General features: G+C 42.7%; 1 protein-coding gene across 2 annotated transcripts in view; it reads left to right on the top strand.

Annotated features, from left to right (window-relative positions):
* Positions 1-13835: 13835 nt before the first annotated feature.
* MKX (mohawk homeobox) overlaps positions 13836-25052 on the top strand; it is a 160886-nt gene continuing 149669 nt past the window's right edge. The window contains exons 1-2 of one of the 2 annotated variants that reach the window (XM_088447789.1): positions 13836-13888; positions 21388-21638. In XM_088447789.1, the coding sequence (XP_088303915.1) occupies positions 21460-21638 (179 nt within the window). In that variant the 5' untranslated portion in view covers positions 13836-13888; positions 21388-21459. Of the gene's footprint in view, positions 13889-21387; positions 21639-25052 lie in introns of those variants that run through there. The other variant, XM_088447788.1, reaches the window with a different exon arrangement.

Below are 25052 nucleotides of genomic sequence, written 5' to 3'. Positions count from 1 at the left end.
CCTGCCATTAGTCCCCTGTCGGGATTAGACAGTCGGGTAGCCGGCGGTCGGCATTGCGACCATCAGCTTCCTGACTGCATCCCATGTATACTATATTCTCCATGTGCTGTATATCTATCTATCATCTATCTGTCTATTTATATACTCTGTGCTGTGTGTATGCTGTGGTGTGGCTCCGGGTTTGCTTAGTCTATGTGACAGGCTATAGATCAGTGACGGCAGGTGTCTGTGATCTCCACCAATACAGACGGGCTCAGTGCTTGGGAAGAGTGAGCTGAGCTGAGTATGTGTCACTATGTGGGAGACCCCACAGCCAGCTGCAGCCACCACTTCTCACCCCACAGCGGGCACCATGTTGGGGGTCTCCTACTTACCTCTACCACCTCTTGTGCTGGGTATTCAGCCCGGCGTTCACAGTGCTGCTCACCCTAACAGGTACAGCCCCGCTCCATCACTCCGCTGAAGTCTGATAATTTCCACATCACCATTATCATCATCTTTATCACTGTGCAGTGTGCCCTCCGTCCTCATCCCCACTCACCTGACCAACATCACAGTGCTGCCGGCACTAGATGGACAATCCCGATGGTCAATTGCTGCAGTTGAATAAAATATCATTATTTGCAGCTAGCCCTTTGCTGTGCTCTTTCCCCACTAGTGCTTGGAGCTCACACTCCACTCGCTACACCTCTGGAGCCAGTGCATACATTGTATACAGGGTAGAAATGCCAATCAGTTGTCCCACATCATTTACACCTCCACACACCTGTCCCACATCATTTACACCTCCACACACCTGTCCCACATAATTTACACCTCCACATACCTGCCCCACATCATTTACACCTCCACATACATGTCCCACATCATTTACACCTCCACACACCTGTCCCACATCATTTACACCTCCATATACCTGCCCCACATCATTTACACCTCCCCGTGCCTGCCCCACATAATTTACACCCCCACATACCTGCCCCACATCTTTTACACCAATACAAACCTGTCCCACATAATATACACCTCCACATACCTGTCCCACATCATTTACACCTATACATACCTGTCCCACATTGTTTACATCTCCACATACCTGTCCCACATCATTTACACCTATACATACCTGTCCAACATCATTTACACCTCCAATACCTGCCCAACATCATTTACACCTACACATACCTGTCCCACATAATTTACATATCTACAGTACCTTGCAAAAGTATTCACCCCCTTGGCTGTTTACCTTTTTTGTTATATTACAACCTGTATATTTTTTTATATGAATTTTATGTGATGGATCTGCACAAAATAATCTAATTTGGTGAAGTGAAATGAGAAAACTATATATAAAAAAGAATCTTTATAAATAAAATTCTAAAAATTGGCATGTGCATATTTAATCACCCCCTTTGCTATGAAGCCCCTCAAAAGTTCTGGTGCAACCAATTACCTTCAGAAGTCACATAATTAGTGAAATGAAGTCCACCTGTGTGAAATCTAAGTGTCACATTATCTGTCAGTATAAACACACCTTTTCTGAAAGGCCCCAGAGGCTGCAACACCACTAATCAAGAGGCATCACACCATGAAGACCAAGGAGCTCACCAAACAAGTTAGGGACAAAGGAACTAATTCAGACCCGGTCGCAAGCGGCCGCTCGCTCGTACGCAGCCGAGGTTAAGCAACTGCGCATGTGCACCCTTCATACTGCATGTGCGCAAACTACTCAGAGCGATTGGAATCCGATCGTTCGCCAAGCAAAGACAGCCCAGTGTAATGAGTGACAAGAGAGGCCATTTGTGGGTGGTAACAGGGGCAGGACACTACTAACGGGGGAGTGGAGTTGCGAATGCAGGCGTGCCTGAGTGTTGCAACGCCGTTTCTAAGGTGAGCATAATTAACAGACAGCGTCATAGTACACATCACCAGCCTTTTTCTTACACAGAAATCCTCGCAGAGCATGCGGTAAGGTAAGGCAACCACAAGCGCTGTAAGCCCTTCCGATGGTCCTCGATGTACCAATGTTTTAATACACTTCCTGGAGATGACGTTCGCTAGTAGGCGTCTCTACATATGCTAATGGGCATCTGCATAGCGAGCGGCTCTTAATCAGGTCCAAAGTTGTTGAGAAGTACAATTCTGGGTTTGGTTAATAAAAAATATCCAAATCTTTGATGATCCCCCGGAGCACCATCAAATCCATCATCATCAAATGGAAAGAACATGGTACCACAACAAACCTGCCAAAAGAGGGCCGCCCACCAAAGCTCACAGACCGGGCAAGGAGAGCATTAATCAGAGAGGCAGCACTGAGACCAAAGGTAACCCTGAAGGAGCTGCAGCATTCCACAGCAGAGACTGGTGTATCTGTGCATGTAACCACAATAAGCCATACACTCCATAGAGCTGGGCTTTATAGAAGAGTGGCCAGAAAAAAGCCATTACTTAGTGGTAAAAATAAGAAGACACGATTTGAGTTTGCCAAAAGGCATGTGGGCGACTCCCCAAATGTATGGAGGAAGGTGCTCTGGTCAGATGAGACTAAAATTGTATTTTTCGGCCACCAAGGAAAATTTTATGTCTGGTGCAAACCCAACACATCCCATCACCACAAGAACACCATCCCCACAGTGAAACATGGTGGTGGCAGCATCATGCTGTGGGGATGTTTTTCAGCAGCAGGGACTGGGAAACTGATTCGAGTCGAGGGAAAGATGGATGGTGCTAAATACAGGGATATTAAGAGCAAAACCTGTTTCAGTCTGCCCGTGATTTGAGACTGGGACGGAGGTTCACCTTCCAGCAGGACAATGACCCGAAGCATACTGCTAAAGCAACACTCGAGTGGTTTAAGGGGAGCTGCACCCAAAAAAGCTAATTTCCTCTGATAAAATTAATGTGAGTCTGGAATTGAATTGCAAATGAAATTCACAGTGCGAGTTCGTTGTGAGACGTCTCACAGGAGGCAACTTGCACATAATTTGATTGACCCCGTAATGTTTAACTGGTAGCTACAGATTACTATACTATTTTATTACATAAGGCCAATAGTGTAATAGGTATATAATGCTATTTAAGAATTATTCATATAGGCTCTCAGATTGGACTCATTGATTTTAAATTGGACTTATTGAATTCTTGTATCTACATTAATAGAATAAAAGTTTTGTACTATACACCTTTTCTGCAAGTCATTATATGTGTTAACACACAGTGACACCTATACATACATATAAGCACATACCTCATTCACTACCACCAAAGGCACTGGGACTAATGGGACCAGCAGGACTAGCACTACACCTTCCGGGTAAGTACATTATGGTCTAACATAAATCTGCATCACTAGTGTCCCTATAAGTTCCTGATACTGTGCATTATGTTACATTTGAGGTGGAGAGGAAGGTGAAGAGGAAAAAGAACTATAAGAACACCCACCCAACAGAATATGTGACAGTTATGCATCTTATTATCAGTATGACATGGCAGCAGGAGTGACCATTCTTTTGTTTTGGGACTTTGAGAACACCCTACCTACAGAATTTGTTGGACTTTATTTATTGGACATATAAGACTATTGAAGTATGGACAGGGGATACTTGGGCTAAAATATTGCCAAGTTATTTATACACTGCAGAAACTCTATCAGGACATCACAGTGTATTTAAACATACCATATATTATACTAATACACATAGTTTCAATACTATTACCACAATACCATAGAGCGCACCACAGTTTACTAACTTATATGACTCTGTAGAGGCTGTCAAACTCTTTGTTGTGGAGCAGCTAGGGGTATTTATAGAGAATTTTTGAGCTCTATAGATTTAACAAAAATTCATATAATGCTGTTTAGTTTAGTGTTCCATAGGAATACACACTACCTCATCATACCCTCGGTCTACTTTTGATTACATTTGCATTTAGAAATTCTGTAGAGGATATATATCACAGTGTATGCAAGTAACACCAGTAAGAACTGACTGCACTCCATAAAGTGCTTTGTCTGAGCATTAGAGCCTCAGACAATCATCAAACAAGCACTGTCTAGAGGTGGACAGGTTCCAAGAGTGTAACTTAGTTGATGTAAATGACTAAAGAACAGGTGTTTTCGGGGATATAGCCTCAAATATACAATGATAAATGGGCCCCTAATCCTGAGAGACGCTGTGGGTGCTGTGAGGTCTTGAGCATCCCAATATTATTGTCGGCACTACCCATGTTTGTGCATGACTACCCATGTCTGTACATGACTACCCATGTCTGTGCATGACTAGCCATGTTTGTGCATGACAATTTACAGTCATGAGGGGGGAGCGGGTTAATGAGAGCACTCACAATATTTATAAAATAGGCTTCTATGTGTCTCAATACATAATTATAGCATTTTTCCATCACCTTTGTACAATGCTATATATACTGAATATATATAAACAGAAATAAATGACTTTAACTTTAAAATGTAATTGTTTCATTATGTCAGTGTAATCATAAACAAAAGAAAAACCTGTGAAAGATATCAAAGGGAAATGTAATACATTAACTCCTCAACACTGCCTTTACTTTAATCTTTAAAACCCATTGTCATTAGTCACCATAGCAACATCACAACGTTTCCATAAAAATAATCATTTAAACACACACCCACCAATGTTTCATCTTTTCTGCAGAAATGGTTATTTAGCAAAATGATAGAAACTTCAAGAGAAGTACAAGTGTACCTGTGTCAGATACAGGTGTACTGTACCTGATATGTACAGGGACATACAGTATACAGAGGTCCTGGGAAGTACATAACATACAATGTATCTTTTAGTCTGCATATAAAATTAATACAATTAGCTACACTGTAGAAAACGATTCCAGTATGAAAATAGGAGGAAGAAATATTAATATAAATCATGTAGAATTATACTCTTCATTGGTTCTTAAACCAGTTCTAAAATAATATAAGAAAATAAAAAATAACTGATTGATCTCAGGTCACATTCCAGTGTAATTAAGCAAAAAGCAATCAAATCTCCTGACTGAACAAATTAATCCTTACTGCTATACTGTACAATGTAGTCTTTAATTGCTGTGCAAAATGAGATACATTATCTGTCTATGTTTATCTAACTTTTTCCACTATTTTTCTTTAAAATAAGCCCTAAGAGGAACCGGCAGCAGCTCCCCTACGTAAAGTTTTATCTTAGACGAGAACTGCAAGAACAGGATTCTTTTAAATTTCAGCCTGGCTCTAATTAGAGAATATAGGATTTTAGAGCAGGGCTGGAGTTAAGGGGAGGCTTGGAAAAGACTTGCAGCATAGACCAGGAGCGCTCACTCGGCTCTTGCCCGGAATACCCCGATGTCTGCAGCTCCCGGGTACGTCCTATGTCTTTATACTATAGTTACCCCAATAGAGATAGATAGATAGATAGATAGATAGATAGATAGATAGATAGATAGATAGATAGATAGATAGATAGATAGATAGAGATATAATTTATCGATATAAATATATACTCTAGAAAAAAACAGTTTCGACTGGTGCAGTTTTAGCTCATTCTCTTTTATTTTTACAGTAATAATGCACACTTGTTCATTGCTACTAATGCAACATAAATCGTTAATCTCGGCTATTGCCATTCAAACATATCGGGACAGGAATGCTATCACTGCATTTGTTTCATATATAGACAATGCTGTAGATCTTGATACATTGGACAGATATTTGACTTATCAGTATTGCATTGAATACATTATATCTAGTTTCATGGTTGCCAACATTTGGAAAGCTGAATGTGTATAACGGTAGATTATTGCTTATACCGATCGGCACATTTCTAGCAAGTGGAGCATAACTTGTGTCAGGGTGACACCGTTTCCATAAATCTTTGTGTGAGAGTGACACCGTTTTCATAAATCTCTGTGTGAGAGTGACACCGTTTCCATAAATCTCTGTGTGAGAGTGACACCGTTTCCATAAATCTCTGTGTGAGAGTGACACCGTTTCCATAAATCTCTGTGTGAGTGACACCGTTTCCATAAATCTTTGTGCGAGAGTGACACCGTTTTCATAAATCTCTGTGTGAGAGTGACACCGTTTCCATAAATCTCTGTGTGAGAGTGACACCGTTTCCATAAATCTCTGTGTGAGAGTGACACCGTTTCCATAAATCCGAACGAAATGTGCCAATTCTGATTCTGGGAAAAGTGAATTATCATAGCTAGATATGGGCATAATCAGTGCGATCTGCTTTAAGATGTAACAATTAATTCAGATATTTGAGTTCACTGTTTTTTACTAGAAAAATTTGTGCTTCATTGAATTTATTGAAATAAACGAATACATTTCAGGGCCCGTCAGATCCTCATCAATAAACACTAAATAGGAATATGCATATTATTGTTATCATTATAGGACAATGCACTGCCCTGAGCAATCTAGACATACTGTAGAGACAGTGAGGAATATTAGTTGTGAAACGAATTACTAATAAATGTGGGCTACAAACAGATCAGAGGGCAAAGAGGAGCTGTTTCATGCGATAGTATTAATTTAAGAATTTAGATAATACGAAATAAATAAAGCAATACCGAGTCTGATGATTTTATTCTGTCATCTTAATTAGCTTTTAATTAATTGGAAATATAACTATACAGTACAGTTCAATTCGTCTGTACACAATGATATATCTAGCATCACCCACGGCTTCATCTGTTACATCCAAGCAATATTTTTAGGGTGTCAAAAAAAAAAACCCATTTATTTCTAAATAACCTTTTATGTAAAACCCACTAAAGCGAAATTGTGAACATTATGAATATACAATCAGCGAATGAGTATATCTTACCAGTACTCTCCTACCATGATAATATCTATCCATCGATATATATATATATATATATATATATATATATATAAAGGTAAGGGGTCTGCATAGTACTAATGTACAAGTATACCCTACAGTATATATTGAGTGACTATCATATCACTATATGTAAATCTCATTGCATTGCAATAGTATATCTGTAATTGCGACTTCACTATATATTTGTGTCGATAACATATGGCCCATGTGTAGCAGTACTGTAAATACAATACTTATATGTAAGTTTCTAGTACAGTTGCTGTTGGAGATGCAGTATATGTTGTACAGCTAAGTCAAGTACTGAATGATCTCAGGTTCACTGAGAAACACTGTACTGTACATGTCAGACTGGCTCTGCTCCGTATTCCTCTTCTTGTGGGACACTCGGGGAAATATAATTTTTATTAATACAAAGTGGTGTGAATGGGGACGAAGAATTGTTGACATCTGCTACAGGTTTTGCAGTGCATTGGTGAATGTATCAGTGCTTCAACGGTACAGTCACTGTGACTGTATGTTAGGTAGTGCGATCAGGAGGTAGTGTGTGTGACAGGTAGTGTAATCAGAATGTAGTGTGTGACAAATAGTGCAATCAGAATGTAGTGTGCGACAGGTAGTGGTGTGACAGGTAGTGCAATCAGAATGTAGTGTGTGACAGGTAGTGCAATCAGAATGTAGTGTGTGTGATTGTAGTGTAATCAGAATGTAGTGTGTGTAGTGCAATCAGAATGTAGTTTGTTACCAGTAGTGCAATGAGAATGTAGTGTGTGACAGGTAGTGCAATCAGAATGTAGTGTGTGACAGGTAGTGTGTGTGACAGGTAGTGCAATCAGAATGTAGTGTGTGACAGGTAGTGCAATAGAAACATAGTGTGTGACAAATAGTGCAATCAGAATGTAGTGTGTGACAGGTAGTGCAATCAGAATGTAGTGTATGACAGGTAGTGTAATGAGAATGTAGTGTGTGTGACAGGTAGTGCAATCAGAATGTAGTGTGTATGACAGGTAGTGTAATGAGAATGTAGTGTGTGACAGGTAGTGCAATCAGAATGTAGTGTGTTACCAGTAGTGCAATGAGAATGTAGTGTGTGACAGGTAGTGCAATCAGAATGTAGTGTGTATGACAGGTAGTGTAATGAGAATGTAGTGTGTGACAGATAGTGCAATCAGAATGTAGTGTGTTACCAGTAGTGCAATGAGAATGTAGTGTGTGACAGGTAGTGCACTCAGAATGTAGTGTGTGACAGGTAGTGCAATCAGAATGTAGTGTGTTACCAGTAGTGCAATGAGAATGTAGTGTGTGACAGGTAGTGCACTCAGAATGTAGTGTGTGACAGGTAGTGCAATCAGAATGTAGTGTGTTACCAGTAGTGCAATGAGAATGTAGTGTGTGACAGGTAGTGCAATAGAAACATAGTGTGTGACAGGTAGTGCACTCAGAATGTAGTGTGTGACAGGTAGTGCAATAGAAACATAGTGTGTGACAGGTAGTGCAATCAGAATGTAGTGTGTGTGACAGGTAGTGTAATCAATGTAGTGTGTGTGACAGGTAGTGTAATCAGAATGTAGTGTGTGTGACAGGTAGTGTAATCAATGTAGTGTGTGTGACAGGTAGTGTAATCAGAATGTAGTGTGTGTGACAGGTAGTGTAATCAGAATGTAGTGTGTGTGACAGGTAGTGTAATCAGAATGTAGTGTGTGACAGGTAGTGCAATCAGAATGTAGTGTGTGACAGGTAGTGCAATAAAAAGATAGTAGTGCACTTACAGGATAGTAAGTATGTGATGTAGTAGGAGCACAATGAGAGTGTGACAGGCAGTGTCAGGTTTACAGGAAAGTGAGTAGGTGATGATGTAGTAAGAGCACAATGAGTGTGTGACAAGTGGTGCAATTACAGGACAGTGATTAGCTGACTATGTAGTAAGAGCACAATGAGTGTGTGACAAGTGGTGCAATTACAGGACAGTGATTAGCTGACTATGTAGTAAGAGCACAATGAGTGTGTGACAAGTGGTGCAATTATAGGACAATAAGTAGGTGACTATGTAGTAAGAGGACAATGAGTGTGTGACAAGTGGTGCAATTATAGGACAATAAGTAGGTGACTATGTAGTAAGAGCACAATGAGTGTGTAACAGGTAATGCAATTATAGGACAATAAGTACAGTATGTGATGATGTAGTAAGAGCACAATGAGTGTGTGACAAGTGGTGCAATAAGAGGACATTCTTCTCCCACAAAACAAAATTTCATATTTGCATATGGGTGCATTGATGGTACAGATGTCCCCTTAATTGTCATTATTAATTTAAGATGCATTCTGCTAAGATAAAATGGAAAAGTTTAAATGAATGAAAGTGTTGTTCTAGGATGGCATAGGATAGAATTTGAAGTGACATTTCCTTCCACTATATGCACTTTCAGTTGGGCCTGAAAACCTGCAAAGGATCAAACAAAGTGCCCTCTGTGGTGCTTTCCAAAACTCTGGAATAAAAGGGTGTAGTGGGAATGCTCTCTGTTATGAGTGAGCAGATAAATGGGTGCATTTTAGCAAATAGAAATGTACTGTATGCAGAATAGTGATTGTGTGACAGGTAGTGCAGTAAAAGGCTGGTGAGTATAGGACAGGTAGGGACAGTAGGAGGCTGTGAATGTGTGACAGGTAGTGCAGATGGTGAGTGTGTGACAGGTAATGTAGGAAGAAGATTTTGCATGTGTCGCTGGTAGTACAGTAGAGGATAGTGAGTGTATGACAGTGTGGTAAGAGGACAAATAGTGTGTGACAGGTAGTGCGGTAAGAGGATGATGAGTGTGTGACAGGTAGGGCAGTAAGAGGATGATGAGTGTGTGACAGGTAGTGCATTAGAGGATGATGAGTGTGTGACAGGTAGGGCAGTAAGAGGATGATGAGTGTGTGACAGGTACGGCAGTAAGAGGACAATGAGTGTGTGACAGGTAGGGCAGTAAGAGGACGATGAGTGTGTGACAGGTAGGGCAGTAAGAGGACGATGAGTGTGTGACAGGTAGGGCAGTAAGAGGATGATGAGTGTGTGACAGGTAGTGCATTAAGAAGATGATGAGTGTGTGACAGGTAGTGCATTAGAGGATAATGAGTGTGTGACAGGTAGGGCAGTAAGAGGATGAGTGTGTGACAGGTAGGGCAGTAAGAGGATGATGAGTGTGTGACAGGTAGTGCAGTAAGAGGACGATGAGTGTGTGACAGGTAGTGCATTAGAGGATGATGAGTGTGTGACAGGTAGGGCAGTAAGAGGATGATGAGTGTGTGACAGGTAGGGCAGTAAGAGGACGATGAGTGTGTGACAGATAGGGCAGTAAGAGGACGATGAGTGTGTGACAGGTAAGGCAGTAAGAGGATGATGAGTGTGTGACAGATAGGGCAGTAAGAGGACGATGAGTGTGTGACAGGTAGGGCGGTAAGAGGACGATGAGTGTGTGACAGGTAGGGCGGTAAGAGGACGATGAGTGTGTGACAGGTAGGGAGGTAAGAGGACGATGAGTGTGTGACAGGTAGGGCGGTAAGAGGACGATGAGTGTGTGACAGGTAGGGCGGTAAGAGGACGATGAGTGTGTGACAGGTAGGGCGGTGAGAGGACGATGAGTGTGTGACAGGTAGTGCAGTACGAGGACGATGAGTGTGTGACAGGTAGGGCAGCAAGAGGATGATGAGTGTGTGACAGGTAGGGCGGTAAGAGGACGATAAGTGTGTGACAGGTAGTGCGGTACAAGGACGATGAGTGTGTGACAGGTAGGGCAGTAAGAGGATGATGAGTGTGTGACAGGTGCCCTACCTGTCACACACTGATGAGTGTGTGACAGGTAGGGCAGTAAGGGTACGATGAGTGTGTGACAGGTAGTGCAGTACGAGGATGATGAGTGTGTGACAGGTAGGGCAGCAAGAGGACAATAAGTGTGCGACAGGTAGGGCAGTAAGAGGACGATGAGTGTGTGACAGGTAGGGCAGTAAGAGGATGATGAGTGTGTGACAGGTAGGGCAGTAAGAGGACGATGAGTGTGTGACAGGTAGGACAGCAAGAGGACGATGAGTGTGTGACAGGTAGGGCGGTAAGAGGACGATGAGTGTGTGACAGGTAGTGCGGTACAAGGACGATGAGTGTGTGACAGGTAGTGCGGTACGAGGATGATGAGTGTGTGACAGGTAGGGCAGCAAGAGGACGATGAGTGTGTGACAGGTAGTGCGGTACGAGGACGATGAGTGTGTGACAGGTAGGGCAGTAAGAGGACAATAAGTGTGCGACAGGTAGGGCAGTAAGAGCACGATGAGTGTGCGACAGGTAGGGCAGTAAGAGGACGATGAATGTATGACAGGTAGGGCAGTAAGAGGACGATGAGTGTGTGACAGGTAGGGCGGTAAGAGGATGATGAGTGTGTGACAGGTAGGGCGGTAAGAGGATGATGAGTGTGTGACAGGTAGTGCATTAGAGGATGATGAGTGTGTGACAGGTAAGGCGGTAAAAGGATGATGAGTGTGTGACAGGTTGGGCGGTAAGAGGATGATGAGTGTGTGACAGGTAGGGCGGTAAGAGGATGATGAGTGTGTGACAGGTAGGGCAGTAAGAGGACGATGAGTGTGTGACAGGTAGGGCAGTAAGAGGACGATGAGTGTGTGACAGGTAGGGCAGTAAGAAGATGATGAGTGTGTTACAGGTAGCGCAGTAAGAGGATGATGAGTGTGTGACAAGTAGTGCAGTAAGAGGATGATGTGTTTGTGTCAAATAGTGCAGTAAGAGGATGATGAGTGTATGACAGGTAGTGCAATAGAGCAGAGGTTCTCAACTTCAGTCCTCAGGACCCCACATGGTTCACAGATTCCAAGTCACCTAGCTGGTGCACAGGTGTATTCATTACTCAGATCCACAGGTGGAGCTAATTATTTAACTTGTGATTTTGTGAGGAAATCTGGACAACATGTACTGTTTGGGGTCCTGAGGACCGAGTTTGAGAACCTGTGCATTAGAGGATGATGACTGTGTGACAGTTGGATCAGTGAAGGGAATATGTGTGTAACAGGACAATATGCCTTGTTTGTGGTTAATCTAAAGACGTGCTGTTAGAGGAGAGTATAGTATTACATTAGTGCTCTGGGTACACATTAAATAATGTGTGTACTCAGCGATGTCGACAATGATCCCAGCACTGATGGGCCGACATATCAGATGGTAGGTACATAGTGGGCGATCTGGTGCCCGACCGCCCGATATAGTGCTGCATGGGATCGTCAGCCACATCGCCTGATCTTAAGCTGGCCACACATCTAAAGATTATCTGTCCAACCAGCCAACTAGTTGATTGGTTGGAATGAAAATCTGGTAACGCATGGGAGTAAATGATGATCAGCAATTTGCTCATAAATGCCAGAAAACAGATGAAAATGGTCGTTCAGACAAGTTAAGGGGGATATCCACTTAGCGATTTAACCGAGCGATTGCACAAAAACGACATCGTTATCATGCAATCACTTGCAAATCGCACATGCACCGTGCAGGCATCGGGCATGTTTTGGTCGGAAGCGACCAGCGATGCGCGTGCCTGCTGGTCGCTTCCGACATCCGACATCGCCCGTACATGCTGGTCAACCTGACGATCTCGTCAAGTTCAGCATGTGCGGGGATGAGGGCTGTGCCTGGACTGAACGAGTGAACGTTCAGTCAAGGCACATCACTAGATATACAAACAAGAGCGCGACAGCAATGTCGTAATCGTGCTCTTGTTTGTATATCTATAAGTGGGTACCCGCCTTTACATGTTTGATCTAAACAATTTGTTCAAACAACAGTTTTTGTCCATTTTCCAGCGTTTGGAAGCAAATTGCTGATTGTCATTTGCTTTCATACCTTACCACATTTTCATTCCAACCAATCATCTAGTTGGCTGGTTGGACAGATAATCTTTAGATGTGCGGCCAGCTTTACATGCTGCACATAACGTCAGGCGATGAGACTGATGACCCCACAGGAGCACACACTACACATTTTTAACGATTTGTCGTTCCGATGTGTCGGAATCGGCCGACACATCGTGTAGTGTGTAGGGGCCATAAGAGTTGGGATTATACAATAACATAAAGGCAACATAAACAGATTCAGTACACTTAAAAAAACAATAAGAAACTGTATTTTACTGCTACAAATTGCACTTGATTGGTAAAAGCTCATTTGTGGTATGGGTTATTTCATGTGTGCTCTTTAGCCTATGTTAGTAGATAACACCTCTACACTGTTGACTTAATGTAATGCATAATGCTGAGCAATGTAGCGAGTATGGTGACCATTTCTGTTTCTATCTACTAAAAAAGCATTTTAATTCAATGTATTATACCCCCATCATATTGCATTATACATACATCCTCTACGTTGTGCGCATATATGTACCACAAGCAGGCGAGATGGCTCATAAATAATACATTGTTATTGTGCTACCAGTACTCATGTAGTGTTGTAGCCTTGTACTGATGGCTGATAAGCAGCAAACATTCAGCCACCACTGTAGTCCTCTGTGCTGCTGTGAGGGTAGCAGGGGCTGTACCTGTGCTCTGTGCCCAGAAGCAGCGAGGTATGCAGTGAGTAAGAGCGAGTAACATTACACAGCCCTCCTTACAGCAGCCCACACACCTCCCTCCTGCCTGCCCCGGAACCTGCATTCTGGGAGCACACGATGTTCGCAGGCTGCGCTTCCCAGCTGGGAAACATGAGGTGCTTGGTGTATGCACATTGCGGGGCCCGTAGCCCCTGGCTCGGTAAATAGAAGAGAGGAGAGGCTGCCGCGGTTCGTGTGGTTAGAGCTGGGGGACAGACAGCGGAGGAAACATGTGCCTCTGACACCGGGGATGGGAATAGGAGGACGGGCGGGATTATTGTGCTGCTTCTCCGCTGCTGCCTGGGCTGGAGAGAGACCCTCAGGACTACGGCTGCCTGCTGACCCGCAGAGCTAACACTTAGACAACCGGGAGCCGTTCCTGTACCAGGAGACCCAGATCATACCCAGGTGTGACATGTATTGTGTAACGCATGACTGAGTCAGGAATTCAGTACAGTAGCTGCACCATAGTAACCTTTAATTAATAACCACTTACATGTGTTAATGCCAGCTACTAATGGCAATTATTGCAGTATCGGAAATATATAACGGATGAGAGATCTGGCTCTACCAAAGCTCTGATGAATTTAAATAATTGATTAATCTCAAAATGATTTAATTTGGATCATAGTTATATATTTGTATTTAACCTATCCCACAGAAGTATGTACAGTATAAGTGAAATCTGCACAGTAATGTTATCTTTATAGTGTCACGGGCGTAACAAATGGCCATACTGTATATATACACTTACACAGGAGTCTGGTACCTACAGATCTCTGACAACAGTGCACGATCTGTCCAGGGATGGGTAATAAATACATGATCTGTACAGGGATGTATACATACATGATCTGTACTTGGATTTATACAGACATCTGTACTGGGATGCATTCTTGCATTATCTGTACTGGGGCATATTCTTACATGATTTGTACTCGGACATATACATATATGATCTGTTCTGGGATATATACTTGCATGATATGTACTGGGATAGATACATACATGATCTGTGCTGGGATGTATTCAAACATCTGTACTGGATTTATACATTAATGATCTGTATTGGGATATATACATACATGATTTGTACTGGGACATATAAATATATGATCTGTTCTTGGATATATACATGCATGATCTGTACTGGGATTTATACATGCATGATCTGTACTGGGATTTAAACATACATGATCTGTATTGGGATATATGCACATATGTTCTGTACTGGGATATATACATGCATGATCTGTACTGGGTTATATACTGTACATGCATGATCTGTACTGGGATATATGCACACGTGTTCTGTACTGGGATATGTACTGTACATGTACAATCTGTACTGGGATATATACATGCATGATCTGTACTGGGATATATACTGTACATGCATGATCTGTACTGGGATATATGCACACGTGTTCTGTACTGGGATATATACAAATTATATAAACAGGGAAATATACAAACATAATCTATACTGCGATGTAAGAAAATATGGATTATAGCTTGGATAGTGACTTGTGAATGAATCTGATGTTTATGTAAAACATGTTTTTCTGGATAACATTCCTCACTAAACACATGCCATCTGACAAATGTAACCTCCTGCTATTCTTCCGCAACCCATGAGATCTTTAGTCACTATTATAGTTGGTGCAGTATACAGATAATACAGGAAAGCAGAGTGAAGTTACTGAGGTGTGCCGAAGTCCCTGCAAGTGTAATATACTTGGACACTGAAGCCTGCTGTACTGTACGTTAGTGGAGTCTATAAATAGAAGTCACACATTGCTGTACAGTAGGAAGGACACACTAATAAGTCATGTGCATACTGTATTATTGTAGTATATGGTGGAACAGTCTGGGGAATTCAGACAGCTGCTCATATTTTATGTAGAAAAGACAAATAACGTCTGAATTACATCCCTGCAAATATTTATAGTGGCCACCCTTTAATGTTGCTCCACTTCAATCTAAACACAGTAAAACCACACTGAGATCCGGAGGGTGACGTTGCAGCAGGTTGTTGATGGTAGTGGATGAAGGAAGGTCACTGTAATATATCACCAATTCTTTTTACACTGGGGATACTGTTATGCTCTTCCCAGGCGGTGGGATGATCAAAGGCAGCGCAGGCTCATCTGGAGGGAAGGAGGCCATAGCTCCTAACACAGACATGAGCTGCCTGATGGAGGGGATTGCAGGACAGGGCAGTGTGTCTTCATTGCAGAACATCAGTGTAGGAGATTGCAGGAAACACTCAAGAGTCATAGGATAATTATATATGTACAGAATGGGGATACAGTGTGTCATCCAGATAATTATTATTTTACTAAAACTATCTACACTCATATAAATAGCCCCCCCCCCCATACCTCTCTCCCACTCTCTCTCCTTATAAAATCTAGTTGTCCGTTATCACCATCTAGATGAATGTTAAATAGACGGATTGTTGTTGCTACAGATGTGTCCTCAGTCGTCTTTGCTAAAGTTACGCCAAACAGCCACTCTCGGCGTGCCTGGTCCTGTGAGACGCTGCTAGTGCCGGGCGTCTTTTTTGTACCTTTTTTTTAGTCGCAATGCGATACGAGTAGGACACACTATGAGACTGTGCTGAATAATTTGACATGCCACACTTGTATATATGTGTGCGACTGTCTCTCAATCAGTATATTGCTACGATGCAGCAGCCGCAGCTTTTGACTCAGTCGCACACAGATATAAAAGTGTCACATAACAAATTAGAGACAGACACATTTTTGGCAAAAAAAATGGCTGACACTAGCAGAGTTGCACGGAACCTGGCGACTCACTCACGCCAGGCATATCACGCTGCATGGTGTATTGACGCTAGATGAGCAAGGAGACATCTGTATAAGTTCCTATGGCATCTTCACTGCATCTTCTATTCTGAATATGCAGAATAGAGATCTGATATATTGTATATGCGCAATAGAAAAATATGATATACTGTATATGCCCAATAAAGATCTGCTATACTGTATATGCCCAATATCTGCTATACTGTATATGCCCAATAGACATATGAAATACTGTATATGCCCAATAGAGATCTGCTATACTGTATATGCCCAATAGAGATCTGCTATACTGTATATGCCCAATAGAGATATGAAATACTGTATATGCCCAATAGAGATCTGCTATACTGTATATGCCCAATAGAGATATGAAATACTGTATATGCACAATAGAGATCTGCTATACTGTTTATGCACAATAGATATATGAAATACTGTATATGCCCAAGAGAGATCTGCTATACTGTATATGCCCAATAGAGATATGAAATACTGTATATGCACAATAGAGATATGAAATACTGTATATACACAATAGAGGTATGAAATACTGTATATACACAATAGAGATATGAAATACTGTATATGCACAATAGAGATGAGCAAATAAATTCAAAACTCTTCTGTGGAATATTTGCCTTGTGCAGCATTTTATTGTTGATTTTTTCTTCTTTCTACAATGGAGTTTGGCCTCCAGTATGTTGTTCAGAATTAAGAATTCATACTAGTATTTTCATTCTGCCCACTATTCCCCAATCATTTCTGATCCGCCCATCCACACAACAGAGCAGAAGGAATTGGCTCTGTAGTTGTCCCAGTTCTATTTATAGACAATAAATTACCCTCAAGGCATGGAATAAGGGGCATATTTAGTTTGAAAATGTTATTTTATGGCGCTATGTCCTTTAATCAATTAACAATAATATTGACCTACTGCACTGTATTTGGGATCACTACAGATCAATTCATAATACTGATAGATATTTTTAAAGTATTAGCGTGATTACTATACTGTAAAACAAGGGAACATGTCGCATATTAAAATGACAAGCAGCCAATAGAATTGCTATATGTATTACAGTAATAGATCTAGGAAAATATTGTGTAGATTGTGAAAGTGAAAGACATAAGCATGTTAGCTGCAGTCACTAACCAGACAGTGCCATACTGCAGTCTCTAACCAGACAGTGCCATACTGCAGTCACTAACCAGGCAGTGCCATACTGCAGTCACTAACCAGACAGTGCCATACTGCAGTCACTAACCAGACAGTGCCATACTGCAGTCTCTAACCAGACAGTGCCATACTGCAGTCACTAACCAGGCAGTGCCATACTGCAGTCACTAACCAGACAGTGCCATACTGCAGTCACTAACCAGACAGTGCCATACTGCAGTCACTAACCGGACAGTGCCATACTGCAGTCACTAACCGGACAGTGCCATACTGCAGTCACTAACCGGACAGTGCCATACTGCAGTCACTAACTGGACAGTGTCATCTGTAGCCATTGTTAGTAGGGTGAAAGGCATCACAACTTATACAGGTCATGACTTGATATATGGTTGTTTCAAAATGATCAGTAGATAAACATAGAAAACTATCATGTGAGACTACATTGTGCAAAAAATAGTAAATATAATATGTATAAGGTGGAAAGATAAGGATTTTTAGACCGTCTGTCTATACAATATTTGCTCTTTTAAAATATGTATTTTGTTACTTTTTTATTTGCAAGTAGTGCATTCATTAATTGAATTTAATATTGTGGTATTGTGTTACTATTGTGTTGCATAAATATGAAATATTGCATATTTATGCATATATATATATATATATATATATATATATATATATACACGATAAGAATCTGCTTTCTCAGATATAATTTCTTGAAAAATATTACCTATATTAATGTAACGTAAAGGGAATTAGGGTCACAGATAGGATAGGCAATTCACAATTCATAATAGAACACAACAGTAATTGTTTGTTTTGTCTGTGTTGAAAATCATTTAATGTGGGTACATATATGTTTAAAATCATGTAAATTTACCTAATATATTAATATAAGATATAAGGTAAGTTTACATGCCCATAATAGATAACCAGATTTAAAGCAGATCTCATACTCGGGGTAAATGATCTGTATGTGAAATGCATATACTGTAGATATTGTTCATCAACTTAATATATTTTGGCACTCTGAAAGCATTTACTTTCATCGCTAAAAACATGTTTGTTTTGTAAATATTTCATACACTGCTATAGTTATTAATCAGAATTTGCAGCTCTGTGATTAAAGAAATAATCCTTTGCCCACATATGTTAATGGATCGTTGAAATTCAATGTTCTAAGATTTATAAACCATATAGATTTAATATAAATACAATAAAATATCAATATATTTCGTTATTGTTTAACAACTTATAGAGCATTTTTCCCATTTCTTTCGATTGAGCAATTGTTTCGACAAATGTGTCAATTTATACTCATTACACACTGAGATCTTCAAACATATTCCACAGACACATAACATTTAAATGTATGACACCATAACAAGCGTTACAAATTGTGAGCAACATGTATCTCAGTTATGGTTACTGTTCTACAAAGCTTGCAATCTAACACTATTTTATAAGTTAATATTAAATTCATTGTCCCTTTAAACTTAATGAGCAAGAGTTGAATTTATCACTCTCTTGGAGACATATTCATTATAATTACTATGCCTTATTGTACAATATTTTTGAATAGATTATACATGTTTCTTGACATCAGGATATATAAATCCCCTTTATTTTTATTTTTTTTACAATTACTGTAACAATTTGGTGTTTATGGTTTTCTTCTGGCTTCCAATTCTGATGTCTGAATGGAACAAAAATGTATTTATGCCATTTATGCTTAATACAGGCCTTCATTTTGCCTTTGCGCAATTGTAATCATTTTCTGTACAACTGATCGAACACGTCTGTGGTTAATTACAGGGAATTAGATGCTTGGGGCATAAACAGCGGATAAACTGTGCACATCTTTTTAATTTCATTAAGGAGTGAACTCAACAATTTCAGGTTCTGGCAAATTGTAACGTGAGGGAGGAATTGGGATGAGGTAAATTGAGCGGAACAAATTATGGCATTGTTTTCATCCATTTATTTTAGTTTTACACAGTCCACATCTTTATTTCACTCTGTGGTACTATGTGTCCTTTCTCTCCCACGTTACAGGCTGTGATATAAATAGCGCATTCCTAAACATGGATGGTTGCTTTTTACTAGTTTTTCCATAGCAACGCCTTCCATTTACGCATGGACCCAATTTATGAAGTAACCAGACAGATCTCTTCAAATCCAAAATTACACCAGACAAACAAAACCGCTTTCCTTTTCTGTTCACGACTTATCGTTTATAATTACCATTAACTCTCCTGAGTTTTGCTTTGTTTAAGAAAAGGAATCATGTTCCACAGTCAACATTGATATTTTCAATAATGGTGGTAGAGACAGATGGAAGGTAGACAGGGTGAGAAAAGACTTATGTTTTACAGTGTATCACCCTTCATCAGTGTTATTAAGGCAATGAGAATGGACTGTAGATTATGCTGTTGCATTTGCAAACAATAGTAATCCACCAGTAAGCACCCCGGCAGTAATAATGCACGCTCCCCATCATCCTGCTTTCAGGCAATTGCACTGCTGTCTATGAAGTCACTGGCAGCATAAAAGATTTAAGTACCTTGATCACTGATCACGTTGCGTTTTTAACCCATTATAGCCCATTATGATATCACAGTAGCAGAGCAAGGTGGTCCTGTACCCTAAACAGTAATGTAATATGTGGCTAACTGTTATTAATGGTCACTGAGGGGGAGATTTATCATACCTTCTAAAAAGGAAAAGTCGCCCCATAGCAACCAGTCAGATTCTTTCTATCATTTGTCTAGTACAGTACATTCTATTAAATGATAGCTATAATCTGATTGGTTGCTATATGGGCAACATCTCCACTTTTCCCTTTTAGAAGGTTTGATAAATATCCCTTTATGTGAGAAGATGCCACCATCTCATTGGAAAGCATGTTGTGTGGCTAACCCAAACCAGCACATTCATGTAGAAGGGAAAACCATCATTGCTCAAGAGCTTTTTGTGGAACGCTTATTGCCCCCATGTTACTTGTTTGCAACACTGTCCTTTACACAGCGCTATAACAGGGTTTTCTGCGCACTGTGCCGGCCAAACCCCCTAAGTGCATGATGTCATGGGGAGGGGGCGTGGCAAGCAGTGCCGGGAATTACAGCATTGCCTGGAGCGTTCTTAGGATGCTGCTGGGGACTGTACAGGATGCATTCTGCTTGTCTGGAGCATCCAAAGGATGCTCCAGGCAGCACTGCAGCAGTGATTCTGGATGTAGGGACCATTCCAGGCACCCTGCTAGCCAGATGCAGGGGCCGTGGGTGAGCGGCCGTGCCGCCCACAGGGCTCTGTGCATTGTGCAGCGGCAAGTTATTACTCTCCTGTGGCTTTTGGGTAATACTGCATGCTGGGACTTGTATCTCAAAAACAATTTGCTACACAAGACTGGAGTTAGTAAAATTCGCTACCCTCTTTAGCAATGACTCCCCTAGTAAGATAATAATAATAATAATAATAATAATAATAATAATAAAATGCATTCTCCAGAAATAGGAAGAAGATGGCTGTATAACTTGAACATGGATAAATTCCTTTAACGTAGATTAATTTGCTGTATGTTAATTTCTTTATTATCCAGGGCCGCCTCTAGGAGGGCAGAAGTGTCTCTGCCCCCCACCCCCCGCTGCTGGATTCATGATATGAGCTCTGGGAGACGGACACACACCCTTGATACAAACCACGCCCCTTTGCGAGTGTGCGCACGCCTATGGGGGGCGGACTGCCTGGGCTGATCTACAGTCTCAGTCCGTCCCTGATATTATCCATGTCCATAGTAGTGGAACTCCAGTGCATCTAAATAAGGCTGTAAAACTCATTATATGCACTGTATTTCGATAATGCAATTTAGCAGTGACTTTAAGTCTTCTTTTTTCCCATAGGAACTTTCTCCTGCACTGCTGAACTTCACATTTTCTTCAGGAATCAAGAACAACGGTTTAAGTCTTTTTACCATGAACACCATTATGTTCAATAAGATCAGTAGTCAAGTCCTGTTTGACGAGACAACAAGTGATCGTGAAAGGGGAGTTCGGCCATACGTAGTGGCAATGGAAAGTCCCAATCCTGACATAGGTCTTCAAGATAGTGTTTCAATGAAGGACAATGCCAGTCTTAGCCATCGGCACCCTGGGTAAGAGTTTTCATATAGTGCTATATAAGATTGAGTGTTGGCCTGTTCAATTATTATTATTATTATTATTATTATTATTATTATTATTATTATTATCTTTTATTTGTTAGGTGTCATAAGGTGTAAAAAAACAGTACAAGAGGTATATATAAAAACAAAGCATATTTGCATTGCACAACAATGAGTACAAAGCATAAATACAAACTTTGCAGTAAATCCATAAACAGGGAGTGACATGTACAGGGTAAACAGGGATGGCCCTAGCCCAAATTTTTTGGTAAGTGAGTAGGTTTTTTGGCGCCCCCCCCTATGCAGTGCCCGCGGTAGTGGTCCCCCCTGTGCAGTGCCCCTTGTGCCCCCATTAGTAAGCTTATATAGTGCCCCCAGTAGTAGTCCCCCTATGCAGTGCCCCCAGTAGTAGTCCTCCCCCCATGCAGTGCCCCCAGTAGTGGTCCCCCCTTGTAATGCCCCTAGTAGTAATCCCCCCTCTTGTAGTGCCCCTAGTAGTCCCCCCTTGTAGTAGTCCCCCCATTGTTGTGCCCCCAGTAGTAGTCCCCCCCAGTAGTAATCCTCCCTTCAAGTGCCCCTAGTAGTAGCCCCCCTTCAAGTGCCCCAGTAGTAGCCCCAATTCTAGTGCCCCCAGTATTAGCCCCCCTTCTAGTGCCCCAAGTAGTAGTCCCCCTTCTAGTGCCCCCAATAGTAATCCCCCCTTCAAGTGCTCCCAGTAGTAGTCCCCCCTTCTAGTGCCCCCAGTAATAATCCCCCTTCTAGTGCCCCCAGTAGTAATCCCCCCTTCAAGTACCCCCAGTAGTAATCCCCCTTCAAGTGCCCCCAGTAGTAATCCCCCCTTCAAGTGCTCCCTGTAGTAATCCCCCCTTCAAGTGCCCCCAGTAGTAATCCCCCCTTGTAGCCCCCCCCAGTAGAGACACAGGTAATAAAAAAAAAAAAAAACACTTACCTGAACCCCCCTCTCCTGCTCCCGCCGCCGATATCAGCTACTCCCGACCATTCTCCAGGGCCGCTTTGCATTATGGGAGAGACGTCGTCATGACGTCATGACGACATCTCTCCCATTACCCACTGCAGGAGCCGGAAGATGGCTCCCGCAGTGGGAGCTGCAGCAGCCGATGAGAGTCTGACAGACTTTCATCAGCTGCTGAAACAAACACACAGCTGCCGGCACCGGCGGCTGTGTGTTTGGCACTGTGTAGCGCTTACCGAACTCCGTCCGGTCAGCGCTACACGCGCGGTGCAGCTGTGTCACAGAGACACAGTCTGCACCGCGGTAAGCCACTGAAATCTGCATGGTCGCGGCGCCCTTCACTATGTGGCGCCTTACGCGGCCGCGTACCATGCGTAACCATAGAACCGGCCCTGAGGGTAAAGGGTACAGCAACTCGATGTAGCTAGAAACAGCAGGCAGCAGTGGCGTAATTAGGGTATTTGGAGCCCAGGGCAAGATGAAAAATGGAGCACTCCCCAGAGACACCCACTATGGCCCTCATTCAGAGGCGTTCGCAAGAAGCAAGCGCTCGCTCTGAATGAGGGCGGCCGCTTGACATTTCAAGTGTGGCCTCCTGGACGCTAGCTAAGCTGTGGGTTACCACTCACAGCTTTAGCGACCAACCAGGTTGATGGTTGCGATGGTCAAGACCATCGCGACCATCAAGGCTTGCGACGAGACGCTGAGGTTGGGCCTCGGCAACCGCAAGCCCCAGGGAGCTTCCTGCTCTGATCGAGCAGGAAGCTCCCCACTGACATCACTGCTGATGTCAGTGCGGCCGCCCACAAAACGGCAGGCGTTTCTTAACGCCTGCCGTTTCTTAACGCCTGCAGGCGCCTCAGTTTGTGAAACCACCCCCCCGCCACGCCTACAAAACGGGTCGAGCTGTCGATCAACATCGACAGCCGCCCCTTTTGTAATGAGCTCCGGAGCGAGAGAATTTCTCTCTCGCTCCGGGGCTTGCGCACGCGCAGTGCGGCCGCTGCACGTGCGCAGGGCCTAAACATTGACCCGGTTGCGAGCGCTCAGTGCTTGCGACCGGGCCTGAATGAGGTCCTATGTGCGCTCGATGAAAAAGTGGGTGTGGCCACTGAAAATGGGGTCATGGCTACTGAAAAATGGGGGCGTATAAACATGACTCACCACCGTTTCTTGTCGCTCTGGGAACATTCCTTTCCATTCCATATGCACCTTAATGCCCCCAGTAGTAGTGCCCCTTATGCAATTCCCCCAGTAGTAGTACCCCTTATGCAATACCCCTAGTAGTAATGCCCCTCATGCAATGCTCACTGTAGTAGTATCCCTTATGCAATGTCCCCAGTAGCAGTGCCCCTTATGCAATGCCCCCAGTAGCAGTGCCACTTATGCAATGCCCATAGTAGTGCCCCTTATGCAGTGCCTCCAGTAGTGCCCCTAATGCAATTCCCCTATTAGTTCCCCTTATGCAATGCCCCTAGTAGTGCCCCTTAGGCAGTGCTGCCAGTAGTGCCCCTTATACAGTGCCCCTTATGTAGTTCCCCCAGTAGTGCCCTTATACAGTGCCCCTTATGCAGTGCCCTTATACAGTGCCCCTTATGTAGTGCCCTTTATACAGTGCCCAGTAGTGCCCCTTATGCAGTGCCCCCAGTAGTGCCCCTTATGCAGTTCCCCCCTGTAGTGCCCATTCAATTATACTTACCCTAATCCCTGCAACTGCACCCGCCGCCACCCGCTTCTCCGGTCCCGCTCGGCACTATGGGAGAGACATCATGACGTCTCTTCCTTCACCTACTGCGGGAGCCGGAAAGTGGAGCTCATGAGTGAGCTCCAGGTCAGCTCCGGCCCTGGGTGCAGCAGCCAAAAAGAGTCTGTCTGACTCTTTTTGGCTGCCATGCTAAAACAAACACACCACCAACGGTGGCGGTGTGTTTGTTTTAGTGTGTAGTGCCGCGGACGGCACTGCCCTGGTCATACAGCGTCCAGGGCACGTGCCCCACTAGACCCCCTGGATACAACACTGGCAGACAGTGGTGAGTTGTGGTGGAAGGCACAATGATTTTGTACCCATCATAAGGGGATGAGTTTAAATAGGAAAATGAGGTCAGGCAATTGTCTTGGAACGTTTATACACTGTTTTATGGGCATCCATAAATTAGCCACTACGTCCTTGCTCGCAGCAGCAGAGCCCTCCACGTGCCGGAGACCCGCTGTGTCTGCGACAGCTTAGACTTACTTAGAAGGCTGATGGCCGCCTGATCTGTGTTCAATGTATCTGATGCCTTGTGTGTGAGCGGCGGATGTGAGATGCTTTCATTGGGTGTCTCTAAGCTGTGGACAGCGAGTGAGTTATTAGCATATTTTTGCAATTGCAATCCATGAGAAATCGCTGCTGTGATGGCATGTACGTCCACATATGAATCAGGCCCTTGGTT

The sequence above is a fragment of the Taudactylus pleione genome, unplaced genomic scaffold, assembly GCF_031769625.1.
Source record: "Taudactylus pleione unplaced genomic scaffold, aTauple2 ptg000439l, whole genome shotgun sequence".
In the NCBI taxonomy this organism is placed as follows: Eukaryota; Metazoa; Chordata; class Amphibia; order Anura; family Myobatrachidae; genus Taudactylus; species Taudactylus pleione.
This window is presented reverse-complemented; position numbering and strand designations above follow the sequence as displayed.